General features: G+C 38.7%; 1 protein-coding gene across 1 annotated transcript in view; it reads left to right on the forward strand.

Annotated features, from left to right (window-relative positions):
- The window catches only part of CNGA1 (cyclic nucleotide gated channel alpha 1), a 25,821-nt gene extending 10,572 nt beyond the window's left edge, over nt 1-15,249 (forward strand). Inside the window, exons 2-10 of the mRNA XM_004681482.2 lie at nt 3,364-3,448; nt 5,521-5,635; nt 6,350-6,463; nt 7,575-7,637; nt 9,297-9,338; nt 9,428-9,535; nt 11,181-11,288; nt 12,474-12,580; nt 13,835-15,249. Coding sequence (XP_004681539.1) covers nt 5,535-5,635; nt 6,350-6,463; nt 7,575-7,637; nt 9,297-9,338; nt 9,428-9,535; nt 11,181-11,288; nt 12,474-12,580; nt 13,835-15,249 — 2,058 coding nt within the window. The 5' untranslated portion in view covers nt 3,364-3,448; nt 5,521-5,534. The remainder of the gene's footprint in view (nt 1-3,363; nt 3,449-5,520; nt 5,636-6,349; nt 6,464-7,574; nt 7,638-9,296; nt 9,339-9,427; nt 9,536-11,180; nt 11,289-12,473; nt 12,581-13,834) is intronic.
- The last annotated feature ends 1,305 nt before the right edge of the window (nt 15,250-16,554 follow it).

Genomic DNA, 16,554 nt, shown 5'->3' on the forward strand with positions numbered 1-16,554 from the left:
ACTCTGTCTCTGATGAATCCTCTCACCACCCCTTTGCCTCTGGCCTGTACCCCAATTCTGTATGCATAAATAAATAAATCTTTAAAAAAATTAATTAGGAACAAGTACATATAAGACTGAACATACTGATGATCTCACCGCTAAAACCTTAGCATCTTTAACATGAAGGCGTTTATTCTTTGTATGCACATATATACAATTGTTAATGAAATGACATGATGTCATAAGTGTTGTTTAACAGTCTGCTTTTTTCCCATTAACATTATATCATGAGAGTTTTTGCAAGTTGCTAAAAGTGTTCTTTTGAGAGAAAAGATATGAGATTTATCCCTTTATTATACAATTAATGCATGCTGATTATATAAGATGCAGACACTATGGATGTATATACTATTATTTTCAATAAGTAAATGTTTAATTTAATGCACATTGCTATGCATAATTTTATGAGGATGCATCAGCAGATGGGAGTAACTTTCTTTAGAACAGCTTTAACCTAGTAGAGAAGAGAGCTTACTTATATGACAAATTATGTGTAAGTAATAAAACAATCTTTTGAGACATTCACACATAATTCCACTCCAGAAAGAGTCAACATACAAAAATCTTTATACATGTTGAATCACTGACAATCCTCCGGTCATACTTAGGTGATGTGAATGTTCTGGACTACATAATGTATATGGATTGTGCTTCTACAAAGTGGATGCTAGTCTTCCTCAATTCAGTTTTCAGTTTTATCCAATAGTCATCCACTTCTTGGGTGACATAGAATATAGCTTATTATGAATCACTACATAGTTATGCTGACAACTAATTGAGAATAAAGGAGTTAGACTACTTTGCAAGTCATAAACTGGTAAGCAGATACTTTGCTATATGATTTAGATAGTTTACAGTTACTAAAATGCACAAATGGCATTAGTATATGGCAGAATTTCATGCTGATTCAGAAAGATAAAGTTAAGATGCAATTAATAGTTAGAGGGCTTGGGGGACATATTTACTTGGGGATAATGATAATGCCTAGCATCTGGCAGGTATTTATTATTAAAATGTGTTGAATATTGAGTGTATGAAAGAAGCCAGTATAAAACATCAGCCAGGAATAGAATCATCTACTTCACAAAGAAGGGATCCAAGAAATTAATAGACACATAAGAATTTGTCCAACCTCACAAGTAAATGCAAATCAAAAACTATATTCCACATACATTTTTTAAAAAGATTCATTTATTTTTAGGCATACAGAACTGGGGTACGGGTTAGAAGTGCAAAGCGTGAAAGGATTCACCAGAGACAGAGTGGGGAGCAGAACAGGCTGACTCACGAAGTACACTGCTGAGGGGAGCAGCGGGCGGGTCAGGAGAGGTCTGCCACTGTGTGGGTCACCTTGCTTGCAGGACCTGAGCTAGTACTGCAGTAACTGCACATAGATTTATAGTGCTGTGCTTTAACCCTTGTGCCACTAGGGAGGGTCCAATCCAAGTAAATTTTAACTCATCAAGTTTTCACTCATCAAACTTTAAAACTGACAGTGTTTTGGCAAGGAAGCAGGGGAAATATAGCAATCTGGCTGGCTCTAACAAATTGAAACTAGAAATAGCCATTCCACTATCTGATACATACTTAAGAATCATTTTGCACGTGTCCAAGGAGACAGAGACATGTAAAGGATTTTTACTGTAGCAGAGTTGACAAAAAACTGAAGTGAACCAAACTTAAATAGAAAAAAGTTAACAAAATATGAGCATTTATGTTAGACTATTAACAAATGATGTTAAAAGAAATAGTCCGATACATATTAGCATAGAGAATGTTCATAACATAATTTTGAGTGAAAAAAACAAACAAACAGGTTACAGGATTATCATAGAGGAAGATACTGCTTCCTAAACTTCAATAACAATACTGAGGTTGTACTGTGGTTATGGATGCCTCTGTAGGTGTGGAAAAGGCCTGAAAGGGTGCATACCAAATTTAAGTATTGGTTGCTTCTGGAGCATAGGGAAGGGAGAAGACAAGAATAATACAGGGAGATAGTGGTTTACTAAAAGGGCTTAAACTTTAGGTATAAGGTTTTGTCTTTTTTTCCCCATATACCACAAAAAGCAAATTTGATAAGAGACAAAAGTTAGCATTGTTAATTCCTGGTGCTAGAAATATGGATGGTATTTTATATTGTCTTGCATTTTGAAATGGGGAGCGCTGTATATATACATAAAGTAATTAATTTTCATGATACAAAAATTAAAAAATATAAAATATCCCCCCTTTCATGCCTATTGCCCAATTAAGCAAAGGAAGGTCTCTCTCTCTCATACACATATACACAGACACAGATACACAGCACAGACATACATACATGTGTGTATGTATAGATACATCTGTGTATGTGATCTATAAATACACAGATGTATATATTTATACATACATATATATACAAACACACCTCCTTTCTCTACACATAGTGGTATATTATATATTTGAGTACTTCCAATACCTATTCATATAGAAGTTACTTTTCACAACTACACAGCACTTCATCGCATGGAACATCTTTTTGGGAAGAATTAAAGTGTTGGATGAAGGGAGAGTGAGCAGGAAAGGAACATTCAGGTTCTGTTGAAGAAAAGAGGGTAACAATTTGTTAGACAGTGGCGAAATGTTGAAAGCTTTAGCACATGGAAATAGTAGTAGATACACTTAAGATTAATTTGAGAGTATTTTGCAGGCTGAATGGAAGAGAAGGTGATATTAGTGCTGAAAACCCAGCTAAACATCTTTGTCAGAGATAAGCAGTACCAAGCACCTGACCCAGCCTCGTGGTAATTAGAGTGAAATGAGGCAGTGTGGGCAGGAGCAAGTGTGAAATCGAATGTGTAGGACTTGACAGTGATGACTGGATGGGAAGGAAAGAGCCCAAGGTAGCCGACTCCCAGCTCTAAATGAATACGAGGGAATGAAAAAAAAACAAACACTTCTTCAAACAGAAACAGGAAAGCCAGGAAGAGCTGGTTTGATAGAGAAAGAAGTGAAAGTTCATTTTTGGACACAAGGCTTAATAATGGATGTCTCAGAAATTTATGTAAAGAGGTTGGCATGTAGGAGGTATTCCAAATGTCTGGGATAAATTAGTGAATGAAATGTGATGTAGGAGTTAAAGAAGGTAGGTGGGGATGGATATGTGGAATTGGGAGAGATCTGCATGAAAGTGAAGGCTGAACTTTATGGATGAAAACGAGTGGCAGGGAAGCCCCTCTGTTCTCATCAGTGCAGGATGCTGGGTATGGAGCTGTACTTAGGTGGTGTGGAGAGTGCTCTGGGCTAATTGCTGTATACTCTGTGGTACCACTATTACAGATGGAAGGACACAGTGACAAAAAATGCTGGAGCAACTCTGGCACTTAGGAACTCGGGTGATCAAGAACATATGACTGATGAAAAGGTGAGTTGCACGTCCATGCCACTGGTCTAGTGGCGGTGAGACCATCAGGTTCTAATATCCTTGCTTACTGTTCTGACACACTGCACCAGAATTTTATGGGCTGAGAGAAAGTAAGGGTTCAACTCTGGCTACCATTACTGGGCAGTGGGTGAGGGACAAGCAACAAATGGATTGTTAGTGTTTTTGAAGAATCTGTGAATCAATCAGCTTTTGGGCTGTGAGTATGAATAATGGAGAGTACTCAGCAAGAATTATCCCTTTGCTCGAGTTCTTGGTGAGCTCCAACTTTCACAGAGTTGGGATTTTTCTGGATATGAATTTTCAGAGAATTTCCTTTTATACCATTAATGATGAACACATATTTTTACCTTCACTAACATTTCTGCTGCAGAGCCAGTGTCCAACATATTTCTTTGTACAAATCAATTTATTTATCCATTTTCCTCTTGAAGAAAACATAAGTTACTATGTGTTTTGTGTTTCTATGAATACAACTCTAAATAGATACTTCTCCAAAAAAAAAGACATGCAGATGGTCAATAGTCTCATGAAAAAGATGCTCATCACTTATCAGGGAAGTGTGAATCACAACCTTAATGAGATACCACCTCACACCTGTGAGAAAGCCCATGTCAAAATGACTAGAATGATGAGGATGTGGAGAAAAAGGGACCCATTGTACATTCTTGGTGGGAATGTAGACTGTTCGAACCCTGATGTAAACAGTGTAGAGGTTCCTCAAAATATAAAATAGACCTACCACATGGTCCAGCAATTCCTCTCCCAAACAATGCAAAAACACTAATTCAAGGGGACATATACACTCCTGTGTGCTCTGCAGCACTATTTACAATAGCCTTAAGGAAACACTCTTAAGTCCCCAGGGTCAGCTAAGTGGATTAAAAAGATGTGGTGGACGACCGTGGATGCCTTGGTGCTAGGTATGGTGTGCTAACATACATCTGAAGAGGTGTAGACTGCTGAATCATGCACAGTGTTGTAAACAAATTTTACCTTAATAAAAATGTATTAAAAAACAAAGTCAAATTTTGGGCCTCCCTTGTGGTGCCAGGGTGAAAGACAGTGCTATCAAGCTATTGCCATGCAGCCTGCGCTCAATCCCTCTCCAGGGAGCTGACTCACATGGCACAGCAGACCTCTCCCAAACTGCCTACTGCTCTTCTCAGCAGCGTATTTCAGTATATCTGCTTGTTCTGCTCCCCAACTCTGTCTCTGGTGAATTGGCTCTCCCACCCCCATACCTCTCGCCTACACCGAAGTTACTGTGTGCATAAATAAAAAAATCTTAATTTTTAAAAATATAAATAATAAATAAAACAAATATTTTTAGATTTATTTACTTATGCATACAAGAATTGAGGTACAGGCCGGGGTGAAGGTGGGGTTGAGAGAATTTACTAGAAACAGAGTGGAGAGCAGAACAGGCAGATTTACTGACATACACTGCAAAGAGGAGCAGCAAGCTGGTCAGGAGAGATCTGCCACCCCATGTGGGTCACCTCCCTGACCAGAGATTGAACTCATGGCTGCAGTTCATAGTGCTGCGCTTTAAACCATTATGCCATCAGGGAGGGGCAAATAAATCTTTAAAGAAAAGACAAGAGGGCCCTCCCTGGTGGCACAGTGGGTTAAAGCACAGCACTAAGAAGCTTAAGCCACTTCCGCATGAGTTCGATTCCCGCCTGCCCCGGAGGAGACCACATGGCGTGGCAGACCTCTCCTGACCCGCCAGCTGCTCCCCCCAGCAGTATACCCCCTCGATCTGCTCTCTTCCCCACTCTGTCTCTGGTGAGTCCTCTCACCCTCCACATCTCTGGCCTGTACCCCAGCTCTATATGAATAAATAAATAAATCTTTAAAAAAAAAAAAGACAAGAAAGGCAAATAACAAAATAAATACAGTATTGCATATTTGAAAGTTGTTAAGAGTACATCATCATATGAAAGATTATTAGAGTCTTAGAAGAATAGATTAATTACATATATGCATAGATATATATATCTCTATCTATATATAAAGTCTTCCTATTAATAAGACTTCTTTATCCCCAGATATTAAGCTAACCATGAAAAAAAATATCATCAACACACAGTACAGTTTTGTAAACATTCCCAATGTGATTGTTCCAGATATTGAAATAAGAAGGATGGAAAATGGAGCATGCAGGTAAATTCATGTATTTTTCAATACATTTTTAATACTAACCACAGTTCTTAAATTTAACTAGATTTAGCTTAAAATGTTTAACCTTCCACTTTGAAATTTAATTAATTTAGTGAGTTTGTTTATATTTTTGAAAAGCATTGCTTGACTAACAAATGAGCATAGATGTTACAGTCATTATAGAGAAATAGCTACACCTTTATCTCAGAGAAGGCCTGTCCTCATGGGACATTTAAAATCTCAAGGGATATCATTGCCATCAATAAATGTGGGAAAAACTCATATAGTATGAGATGCTAACATGTTTTAAAAGTATAAATTAAAATATTTTCCCCATAAATGAATGGAATGTGTATAGGTATGCTTGAATTTATTTTTTTAGTAGAAGGAAGTGCTATTACAAATTAGTTCATACAATCATCTAATATGATCTAAGACACATTTCATACTTTCTATTTGACAAATATTAACATCAACCAAGGCATTAAACAACAGATATGTGGAAGACCTAGAAAGTAATTTCTCATTTATAAACATTTTACTGAATTGTGCCTATAGCTGATCTAACTTACATATTCTGCGCAGTGTTCATTTCACCCTAAAACTTGTGTTTATTTGAGAGAGATAAGGCAATACAATCCTCAATGAGAAGTTTTCCTCCTTTGCAACAGTTTAAAGTACTGACCTGATTCACCTCTGCTTCCTACTGGACTATAGCTCCTTTTCTGATGGTGATGACAGCACCTCCCTACATGAAGACTCAGAGAGTGATACCCCCCAGGGAGGGGATTCCTTTAGAAGCACCTCAGGCCACAGGGGACCACCTCTGAGGTGAGTAGTGTGATCTTTTTCTCCTTACCTATTTCTAAACTATGATTTAGATGAAAGGCGGTCTCTTCTCCACAATAAAGGCTTGGCAAATGTTCCTCATACTCAGTCACCGTGTAGGGTCTTGGGGTAACTTGTGTTTTCTGTCTCACTAATACAGGGCAACCCAATTGGATAGCCTGACTGAGTTCTTACACGTGAGCTTTAGATTTGACTGCACACACACACACACACACACACACACACAAAAGGTCAATAATGAGTTTATTTACAAGGGAAAAGGGAAATGAATCACTGAGGGAAAGAGAGATAAGTTAATTAATGCATCCTACCAGTTCCATGGACTTGGAACCCCAATAGCACACTTAAAGTCAGGAAGAGTCAAGTGACAAGCCATCAGCCTGGAGGCCACTGGCCCCCCCCCCCTCCCCAGAGCCCACATATCCGGTTTTGTCCCAACCTAGCTGCTCAGCTCCACCCTCAGGCCCCAGCATGCTTCTCATTGGTATTGATGGAATTTGTAGTTTCAGTATGTGGGGTGGGGGTGGAGTCCATAAAACCTGTATCTGTTACATCACCTTCCTCCTCTCCAGGAAAATGGCTACTGCCTGATGCTGGCAGTGATGAGGGTGATGACCTGATGAGCAGTCCTGTCCACAGTGCTCAGAGCCATAATACTGTGGCTGCTTGTTTCCCCTGATAATTGTGTCTGCCCTTTGAGAAACCTCAGACCCCAATCTTCTTTGATTTTCTCTTTCCAGTTGACCTTTCTTCCAGCATCTGCACAGTCAGAGAAGCAGAGCACTGAACTGAATAACTAGAAAGGAAAAAGTAAAAATTCCTGATAAGTGTTGGGAGTGACCAAAGATTTACTGACAAGGCCTGAATTAGGGCAGTAAAAAATTGAGCCTTGCATCCAAGCTTGATAAAGTGATAATAAACTGACCTTGCATCCGGGATGGGGCTAGCTGAAGGTGATAACAAACTGGGCCTCACATTTCAAAACAGTTGTTAGTACTGAAAACGGAAAAGAATGTGTTTAGTCTGTTTGCTTACATTGGGCTTTCTATAAATGTTGATTATTAGGAGTTCACTGTACTTTTTTACTTCCCAGGGATCAGTACCTGCCTGGTGCCATTGCACTATTCAATGCTAACAACAGCAGCAATAAAGACCAGTAAGTACACTTACAATAGAAAATCTAGCCTGTATTTTATTTTACTTTTTACATTTTCTTAAAAAAGATTTATTTATTTATGCATACAGAACTGGGTACAGCCCAGAGGTGCAGGGGCAGTGAGAGGATTCACCAAAGACAGAGTGGGGACCAGAACAAGCAGACTGATGAAGTTCACTGCCGAGGGGAGCAGCAGGCAGGTCAGGAGAGGTCTGCTGTACCATGTGGGTCACCTCCTGGGCTGGGGATCAAACTAGTGCTGAAGCAGCTGCAGCCAGCTTAGCAGTGTTATGCTTTAACCCACTGCATTACCAGGGGACCCCAAATCTGTATTAAAGAAAGTAGAAATTCACCAGGAGAAAGGTAGGAATATATCTGAATCTGGCAGATATTTATTAGGCAAACTCTAATATAATGGTGACATCATTCCATCATTTTGTTGTTTGGCTATTTCTGAAAAATGTAGCTAATCATTTTAAAAGTAGTATTTTTTCCCTTTTTTTGAATACATGTGGAAAAACCATGCCTATAGTGTACATGAAATTCCGTCTCCTTTTGAACAAGGGTGGTTGGCAAAGATCAATGAAACTTATAATACTTTCCTTCTGAACCTATATGCCTTAGGTCAAGTTCCCAGGGTGAGGGTCTCTGAGATGGAGGGTTACTAGGAGTGTTCTCAGGAATAATACCTGGAAGGGTGTTGGGGGAGCAGAAATGGGCAGAGGGAGAAGTGGAATGTCAGAGAATTGAGTTGCCGTGTGCTGCAATCCCATTGGGAGCTCTGTACTGGGCACCGATGGCCCTTAGGAGTTTTCCCAGGTGATAGGACGGTGCCTTTGGGGTATGCTCCATCCCTGGATGATAGTTGCCTGGAGGAAGTGGGCAGAACCTTGAGAATGGTGGCCTCTTCCAGGCTAGAGGAGAGTGAAACTGGTTCAGCAAACTGCACTCTGGGGAGCTGGGGAACGAGCGAGTGCCTGGGGTTCTGCATGCATAGAACACACTTCTTCACTGCTCAGGCCTTCTATCTACACACAAAAAATTCACCTATTTTACAAATAACCCTTCCAGGACTTTTTTTGTTCTGTTTTCCTAGTCAGTGGGTAAACTAAGGTCTACAACTACAGTAGACCTTAAGGCTTCAGCTGAAATTCCTGACTTTCTCTAGAATGAACATGCTCACCCCTGGCCATTGCTTCTTCTGTGGCTCAGTGCACACCCTCCATTCACTGCTATGGTTGCTCGTTCACATCTACATTGTGCCGGCACAGGGGACCTGGTGCCAGGGCTGCCTGCATCATTCTGTCAGCTTAGTTTCTTTATGTCTTCTCCATTGCATTTGCTCTTTGATGGACATTAGCATGGGATACAAAGATGTTCAAACTTTGTGCTCACATATAAGTCCTTTCCGTGTACCTGTTCTTTAAAACTACTTTTCCTGATCTTTTCATCTCTTTCCGCCAGGTGCCCCAACTGAGCAGCCTGGCATGGCGACTCTCTGTGAACCTGTGTATATTCTTAATTTGGATCATTTCTTTTCCCACACAAGTGGACGGTTATGCACTGCTTCAATCTAGGCCATGGGGAAGATTAACCTCACTGCTTTTAGGAATTAGAGTGTAATTTGATTATGTGACAGAGATGTTGTTTCTTCTTTAGAGAACCACAAGGAGAAAAGAAAAAGAAAAAAGAAAAGAAGAGGTAGGTTAGATTTTGGTGTGAATGACCCTACATTTTTCTGCTCATATCATTTTGGCATTTTAATACTAATTACATATCTCACTTTCCAGCAAGTTGGATGATAAAAGTGAATATAAAAAGGATCCAGAGAAAAAGAAGAAGAAGAAAAAAGACAAAGAGAAAAAAAAGAAAGAGGAGAAAGGCAAAAATAAGAAGGAGTAAGTAATTTCCCTGGTATTGAAATTAGGAATGAATTTGTAATAGGCTTTGGGTGCAGGGATAATTTTCTGAAGCTTAATAGTAATAGTAAGTGTAAAGTATGAGTAATTGTTATCAAATGTATATTTTAAAATGTTGTAGTTTCCTTAAAATTAGCAATGGTAGCCTTATTCTGTTTTCTTGATTATAGTTAATTCTGTTCCACAAGCTCTGGAAAAAAGTAAGCGTAAAACTGGAGAACCAGGTTCCTGGGATCTTACCGTAAATTTTTAAGATTTAAATAAAAACATAATAATTTTGTTAATATTTTTGGGTAGTAAGTTCTGCTTGGTAAATACTCTTAAGACACAGAGCTCATTGCAAAAGCTGTGTTTAGGGCAAGACAAATGCTATCAAAACACCAGCCAATTTCTGGGCCTCCCTGATGGCACAGGGGTTAAAGTCTCAGCGCTATCAAGCTATGGCTAGCCACTGGGGCATGAGTTCAAACCCAGAGAGAGAGCTGACCCACATGGCACAGCAGACCTTCCTGTCTGGCCTCCTGCTCCCCTCAGCAGTGCATGTCAGTGGATCTGCCTGTTCTGCTGCCCACTCTGTCTCTGGTGAATCCTCTCACCCTTCTGTTTCCTCCCTCATCCCCCGACCTCTGCCTACACCTCTGTTCTTGTATGCATAAATAAATAAAATAAATCTTTAAAAACAAGATGAAACAAAATACCAGACATTTTCTGATGTCTTTGTGATGATGGTAATTTCATGGGAACATACCTAAGAGGAAAAATCAAACATTGTACAAAAATGAGTAATGATATAATATATGTAAATAAATAAATTAACAAACAAGCAAGAAAACCATCAGCTATTTTGAGTGGTCTTTTTAAAAAACAAATATTTGAGAGCTACAATTTCACAAGGGTAAGGTGAGTGAGATTTGCAAAGCTGTATTTTTACTTTTCCACAAAGGGAACACTGTTTTCTAAGTTCACCTGAGCTCATGGCTCAGTTATTAGAAAATTATTAGAAACACTTAATGTTGTAAAAGTGGAAAGTCCTTAGAATATAGCCTTGATACTAGAAAATATTTTAAAATTTCCTTTGATCATACATTTCTTTTTTCTTTCCTCTTGTCCTTTTTTGCCTCACTTAATCCTTCACACACACTTATAAATAAGTATATTTTACTAGGTAGGCTATATTCTCCTTTAATATAGATAAGAAAGGAACCATGTGATCCCCCTCTGAGTGTAGTTCTGGTTAGTTGTTACTTTGCAGGAAGGTGGCAAGGCCTCATGCTCCTGCTATCCCATAACCTCTCCAAGGGGTCTATAGAATTTGTTTCAGAGTTTGCTTCATCTACGCCACTATTTCCTCTCAGTGACTCAAGTGAAAGAAGTGTCTACAGTAACTCTAACACTAGGATTTCATTAATTCTAAAGCATGGTTGAATGTAAGACAAGTAAGTTCACTATTTATCCTTCTACTACCCAGTTTCTTATGCCAAGATAAGCTTCCTGCTATAGAGTGAACTTCTTTCATTTATTTCTATTTCATTAGTTGTGGATGATGGACATAACATATTGGATATGTGAGAAAAAAGTTCCTGTTTCTTGGTAACCTTCCTATTTATTTCTAATTGTTCACTAGGGAAAAGAAAGAAGTCTTGATTATTGATCCATCAGGAAACAGCTACTACAACTGGCTCTTCTGTATCACCTTACCTGTTATGTACAACTGGACTATGATTATTGCAAGGTGTCTATACATGTTTGTGGGCCTTGACACACTGCTAATTTCCAAGTTAACGGACTCATCAGTTTGACCTACAGCTTTCGGTTCCTAAGGTTGTAAAGAGAGGCTACACTGTTCAGCGTGTGTTGCTGAAGTTGGGAGTAGGTTCTCCATGCCTTTGGAAGTCCATACAGAGATGGGGCAGGGGAGGGACTTTTAAACTTTTGATGGGTCAATTATTGAACTAAAACTTTGGGGGAAGCTTCACTTATTTTTTGACCTACAAGAAAAAAATATTTCCAAGAATAGAAAAAGATCAAGGATCTAGGTTGTCTTTGAGCAAGATGTGTCTCCCAAGCAATTGTACTGGTCCCCTTATTTTAGACAGTCAATGTCTTGGCTACCCAGAACCAAGTGCAATTTTGGGTACAGAAAATCAGTGTGCTTCATCAGTGTGCTTCACCCACACTTTTGCTTTAGCCTTGTGACCACTTATGCTTATTCCATCTACTTAGTTTCTTTATGTCTTCTCCATTGCGTTTTTCTCTTTGATGGACATTAGCATAGATCACGCAGACTTTCAAACTTTGTGCTTACATACATCAGTCCTTTCTGTCTATCTGTTCTTTGAAATTACTTTTCCCTGATCTTTTCATCTCTTTCCGCCAGGTCCCCAACTGGCAGCCTGGAATGATAGATGTGTTCATAAAGTCAATTAGTTGGGATTCAGAAGAGTGTTTGGATTCAGAAGTGTGAGAAAACTCACACTCGACATTCAAAAAGGTTGGGGGTGGGGCTCTCCGTGGTGGTGCAACGGGTTAGGACGCAGCACTGCAAGTTGGCTGCAGCCACTTCAGTGCGGGTTCAATCCTCAGCCTGGAGGTGACCTACATGGCGGGGCAGACCTCTCCTGACCTGCCCGCTGCTCCCCTCAGCAGTGTACTTCATCAATCTGCCTGTTCTGTTCCTCACTCTGTCTCTGGTGAAGCCTCTCACTGCCCCTGCACCTCTGGCATGTACCTCACTTCTATATGAATAAATAATAAATCTTTTTAAAAAAAAGGTTGGGGGAAGCCAGGACCAAATGGCCTATAGGATCCACCTAACCTTCATGTGGGATATTTCTCTATGTGATAACAAGTATGCAAAGAGGACTTCTACTCTCATTGGCCCTCATTTCATTTTATTTATACAGTTTTTCTTTTTCAGAGCATGTTTTGATGAACTTCAGTCTGATTACTTAGAATATTGGCTCTTGTTTGATTACATATCAGATTTAGTCTACCTTCTTGATATGTTTGTACGAACAAGAACAGGTAATATGCACCATTGTGGATATTTTGAAATTTCATGCTCTTATATCTGTGATTTGTCATTTCTTAGTTCAAATATTTTTCAAAAACAAACTCACCAACATCTATTTTAGAGGAAGAAGCAGAGTATCTTGTGCCCTCTTACAGGCTTGGTGTTGCAAAGGATTGCATTACTAAGCAAACTTTTGAATGTGGAATCTGGTTTTCCTACATTGTCCCATCCATTGGGTTTATGCAAGGTGAAAGGAATAGAGAAACAGAAATATTCTGCCATCTCTGCAGGAAAAGAGTGATTGCTGTGTAACAGAGGCTACCTTGAGACATGGGGGAAAATATTGTACCCAAAAGAGAGCTAATAGAAATTTTATAAGAAACACAATAGATGTCCTTAACTATATTGCCTGTAGTGAGTCAGTATTGATGAAGGGGCAGGATCTGTTAGCTTTCTATTTGAAGTATTCTTCCTCAGCAGGTATAAACTCATTGTTTCCACATACAAATGTAGCCAATGTTCACAGAATAGAGCTCTTAAGAAGCACTATGCATAATAGGGTCAATTTCTAAATATGGTGTGCTGGAACAATGCTGTAGTTGCTCTGTTCTATTTGAAGCTTTGGTAGTAGAGGAGGAAATGGTTTTGCTTATGTCACATATCAGTGTGCTGACCTTCTGGATATTATACTTAAGGTTAATAGTAGTAGTGAAGGAGGAGGGATGACTCCAGATGTCTAAACCTGGGAAGTGAGCATAGATGATGAAAATGAAGCCTTGAAGGACATTTATGCTTTACACTGAAGGAGCATAACATGAGTATGTATGATAAACAGTAGGCCAGGTATCGAAGCTTCGAAGGTAGGGTTAGGATTCTGGCAATAGGGTGATGAGAGGCATTAAGCACAGTGTTAGGGTATTCAGGAAATGTTTCAAGAACACTGTTCATTAAAGGAATAACTGGCTGGATGGACATGAATTTAGAGAGGTATATATATATGTAAGCAAATATACACATTGCATATATAGGTTGCATGCATATGATTTCTCACTTTTATATTTAATAAAAACTTACTTTTTATTTCTGCAAAACAATATTTTCCAGCCATATGTTGATTGGTACTTGTACCTTACATTGCTAAAAAGCAATCTTATTGGAAATTGATTCTTGTTTTGAATTCAGTGAAGTCCGTTGAGAGTTGAGAAGACTTCATGGTGCTATTGATAAGGAAAAGTACTGAATCAACTTTGTGTTTTCTATTTTAGGCTACCTAGAACAAGGACTGCTGGTGAAGGAAGAATTTAAACTCATAGAGAAATACAAATCAAACTTGCAATTTAAACTTGATGTTCTATCAGTGGTACCAACTGATCTGTTGTATTTTAAGGTAGGGTGGAACTACCCAGAAATTAGATTGAACAGACTGTTAAGGATCTCTCGTATATTTGAGTTCTTCCAGAGGACAGAAACAAGGACAAATTACCCAAACATCTTCAGGATTTCTAACCTTGTTATGTATATTGTCATCATTATCCACTGGAATGCATGTGTATATTATTCTATTTCAAAAGCTATTGGATTTGGAAATGACACATGGGTCTATCCTGATCTTAATGACCCTGAATTTGGCCGTTTGGCTAGAAAATATGTATACAGCTTATATTGGTCTACCCTGACTCTGACCACCATTGGTGAAACACCACCTCCTGTAAAGGATTCTGAGTATATTTTTGTAGTGGTTGATTTCCTAATTGGAGTGTTAATTTTTGCTACCATTGTTGGCAACATAGGTTCCATGATTTCCAACATGAATGCAGCCAGAGCAGAGTTTCAAGCAAAAATTGATGCTATCAAGCAATATATGCATTTTCGAAATGTAAGCAAAGATATGGAAAAGAGAGTTATTAAATGGTTTGACTATCTGTGGACCAACAAAAAAACAGTGGATGAGAAAGAAGTCTTGAAGTACCTACCTGATAAACTAAGAGCAGAGATTGCCATCAGTGTTCATTTGGACACACTCAAAAAGGTGCGCATTTTTGCGGATTGTGAAGCTGGTCTGTTGGTGGAGCTGGTGTTGAAATTGCAACCCCAAGTCTACAGTCCTGGTGATTACATTTGTAAGAAAGGGGATATTGGACGGGAGATGTACATCATCAAGGAAGGCAAACTCGCTGTAGTGGCAGATGATGGAATCACTCAGTTTGTGGTACTGAGTGACGGCAGCTACTTTGGTGAGATCAGCATCCTCAACATTAAAGGCAGCAAAGCTGGCAATCGAAGAACAGCTAATATTAAAAGTATTGGCTACTCAGATCTCTTCTGTCTTTCAAAAGATGACCTCATGGAAGCTCTAACTGAGTATCCAGATGCCAAAACTATGCTAGAAGAGAAAGGGAAGCAAATCTTGATGAAAGATGGTCTCCTGGATGTAAATATTGCGAATTCTGGAAGTGATCCTAAAGATCTTGAAGAGAAGGTTACCCAGATGGAGGGGTCAGTAGACCGCTTGCAAACAAGGTTTGCTCGTATCCTGGCTGAGTATGAATCAATGCAGCAAAAACTGAAGCAAAGATTAACCAAGGTTGAGAAGTTCCTGAAACCAATTATTGACACCGAATTTTCAGCTATTCAAGGCTCTGACGTGGACAGTGGGCCTACAGAATTTATACAGGACTGAAAAGCTGCTTTTTTTTTTTTTTACAAGGGTATATCATTAAAGCATGATTAAAGCAACTTTAAGTTGGGAGAAAGACTCAGGGGGGGATTTTTCTGTAAGGAAAATGTGCTTTGGTACAGAGCACAACACCCACCTTCTTAGTTTTGAAGTATTATGTTTAAAGAGTCATTGTATCTCGGAATTTTTCACAATGGATAATGTGTGCAAAGATATAGATTGGTTAACTGTCAATGTCTATATCTTATGATTTTTTCCCACACATGTTCTTTTTATGTAATAGTATTTATAAAAGTGAGAAAATATCCCTCACTTTCAGGCAATTTTTATAGTTGATGGATAACTGGGAATTACCATGTACATCATGTACAGGATACCATTTAAAAGGAATTAGAAGCAACAACTATACAACAAGAATGCAACAAAATAAACACGTTCCAAAATTCCAGTGCATATTTTTTACCTAATAACTTAGCAGGGAGTTTAGAATCTTGTAAAGTTTCAGGATTACTTTAAGAACATTAAGCATTATATGCTAGACCCTAGGAAGGGTGATTGAGAAAAAAATCCGTACTGATAACAGCATGACAAATCAGGCCTTATTATACAAAAGTATATATAATTGAAAATCATAAAATGTTGTAGGAGTCTCTTACTTTAAGTTTCTCGAATTATTAAAACTTGGCAGCAGATCTTAAGATCTTTCTTCTCTAGCAGTAATAAAATTGGCTAACAATAATATGGCTGGTGATAAACAAAGGAAATCGCTGTCATTTTTGAAAGGGGACCTGAAAGTTCTTTGGTCCAGCCTGGGCATCACTTGAGAGCTTCATAGAAAGTCAGAATCTCCAGACTAACTCTAGCTGAATCAGCATTTTAGCAAGAGCTTGAATGATTTATAACCATATTAAAACTTGAGAAGCACTTATTTAGAAAACCTGGAAGGGGTCAGTGGGAGATGATTCCAAAAAGATGGTGAGTCTGCGACAACACGTGACATTGTGCATCAATTGTACAGTTCTTTCTGCTGAACCCAGGTGGAATTCAAAAATTATTTTAAGATCACCGAAGTTGATTTAAGATTTCTATCTCTGCCTATTAATAACATGACTTAATGTGAATTCTTGCTAAGTTGACGTTGCTGATAGGTACGTGGATCTCATCAACGCATGATTGAGCCAATGGTAGGATTTATTCTGCTTTACTATACATTGAACTGCACATTACTGCTTTGCAGTCTTATGTTTTCCTTTTACATTTTGTCTACATTTTTGAAGACAATATCAGTTGGTAATTAGAGGAAGTGGC

This window comes from Condylura cristata, unplaced genomic scaffold (genome assembly GCF_000260355.1).
Source record: "Condylura cristata isolate star-nosed mole 26May11 unplaced genomic scaffold, ConCri1.0 scaffold00012, whole genome shotgun sequence".
In the NCBI taxonomy this organism is placed as follows: domain Eukaryota; kingdom Metazoa; phylum Chordata; class Mammalia; order Eulipotyphla; family Talpidae; genus Condylura; species Condylura cristata.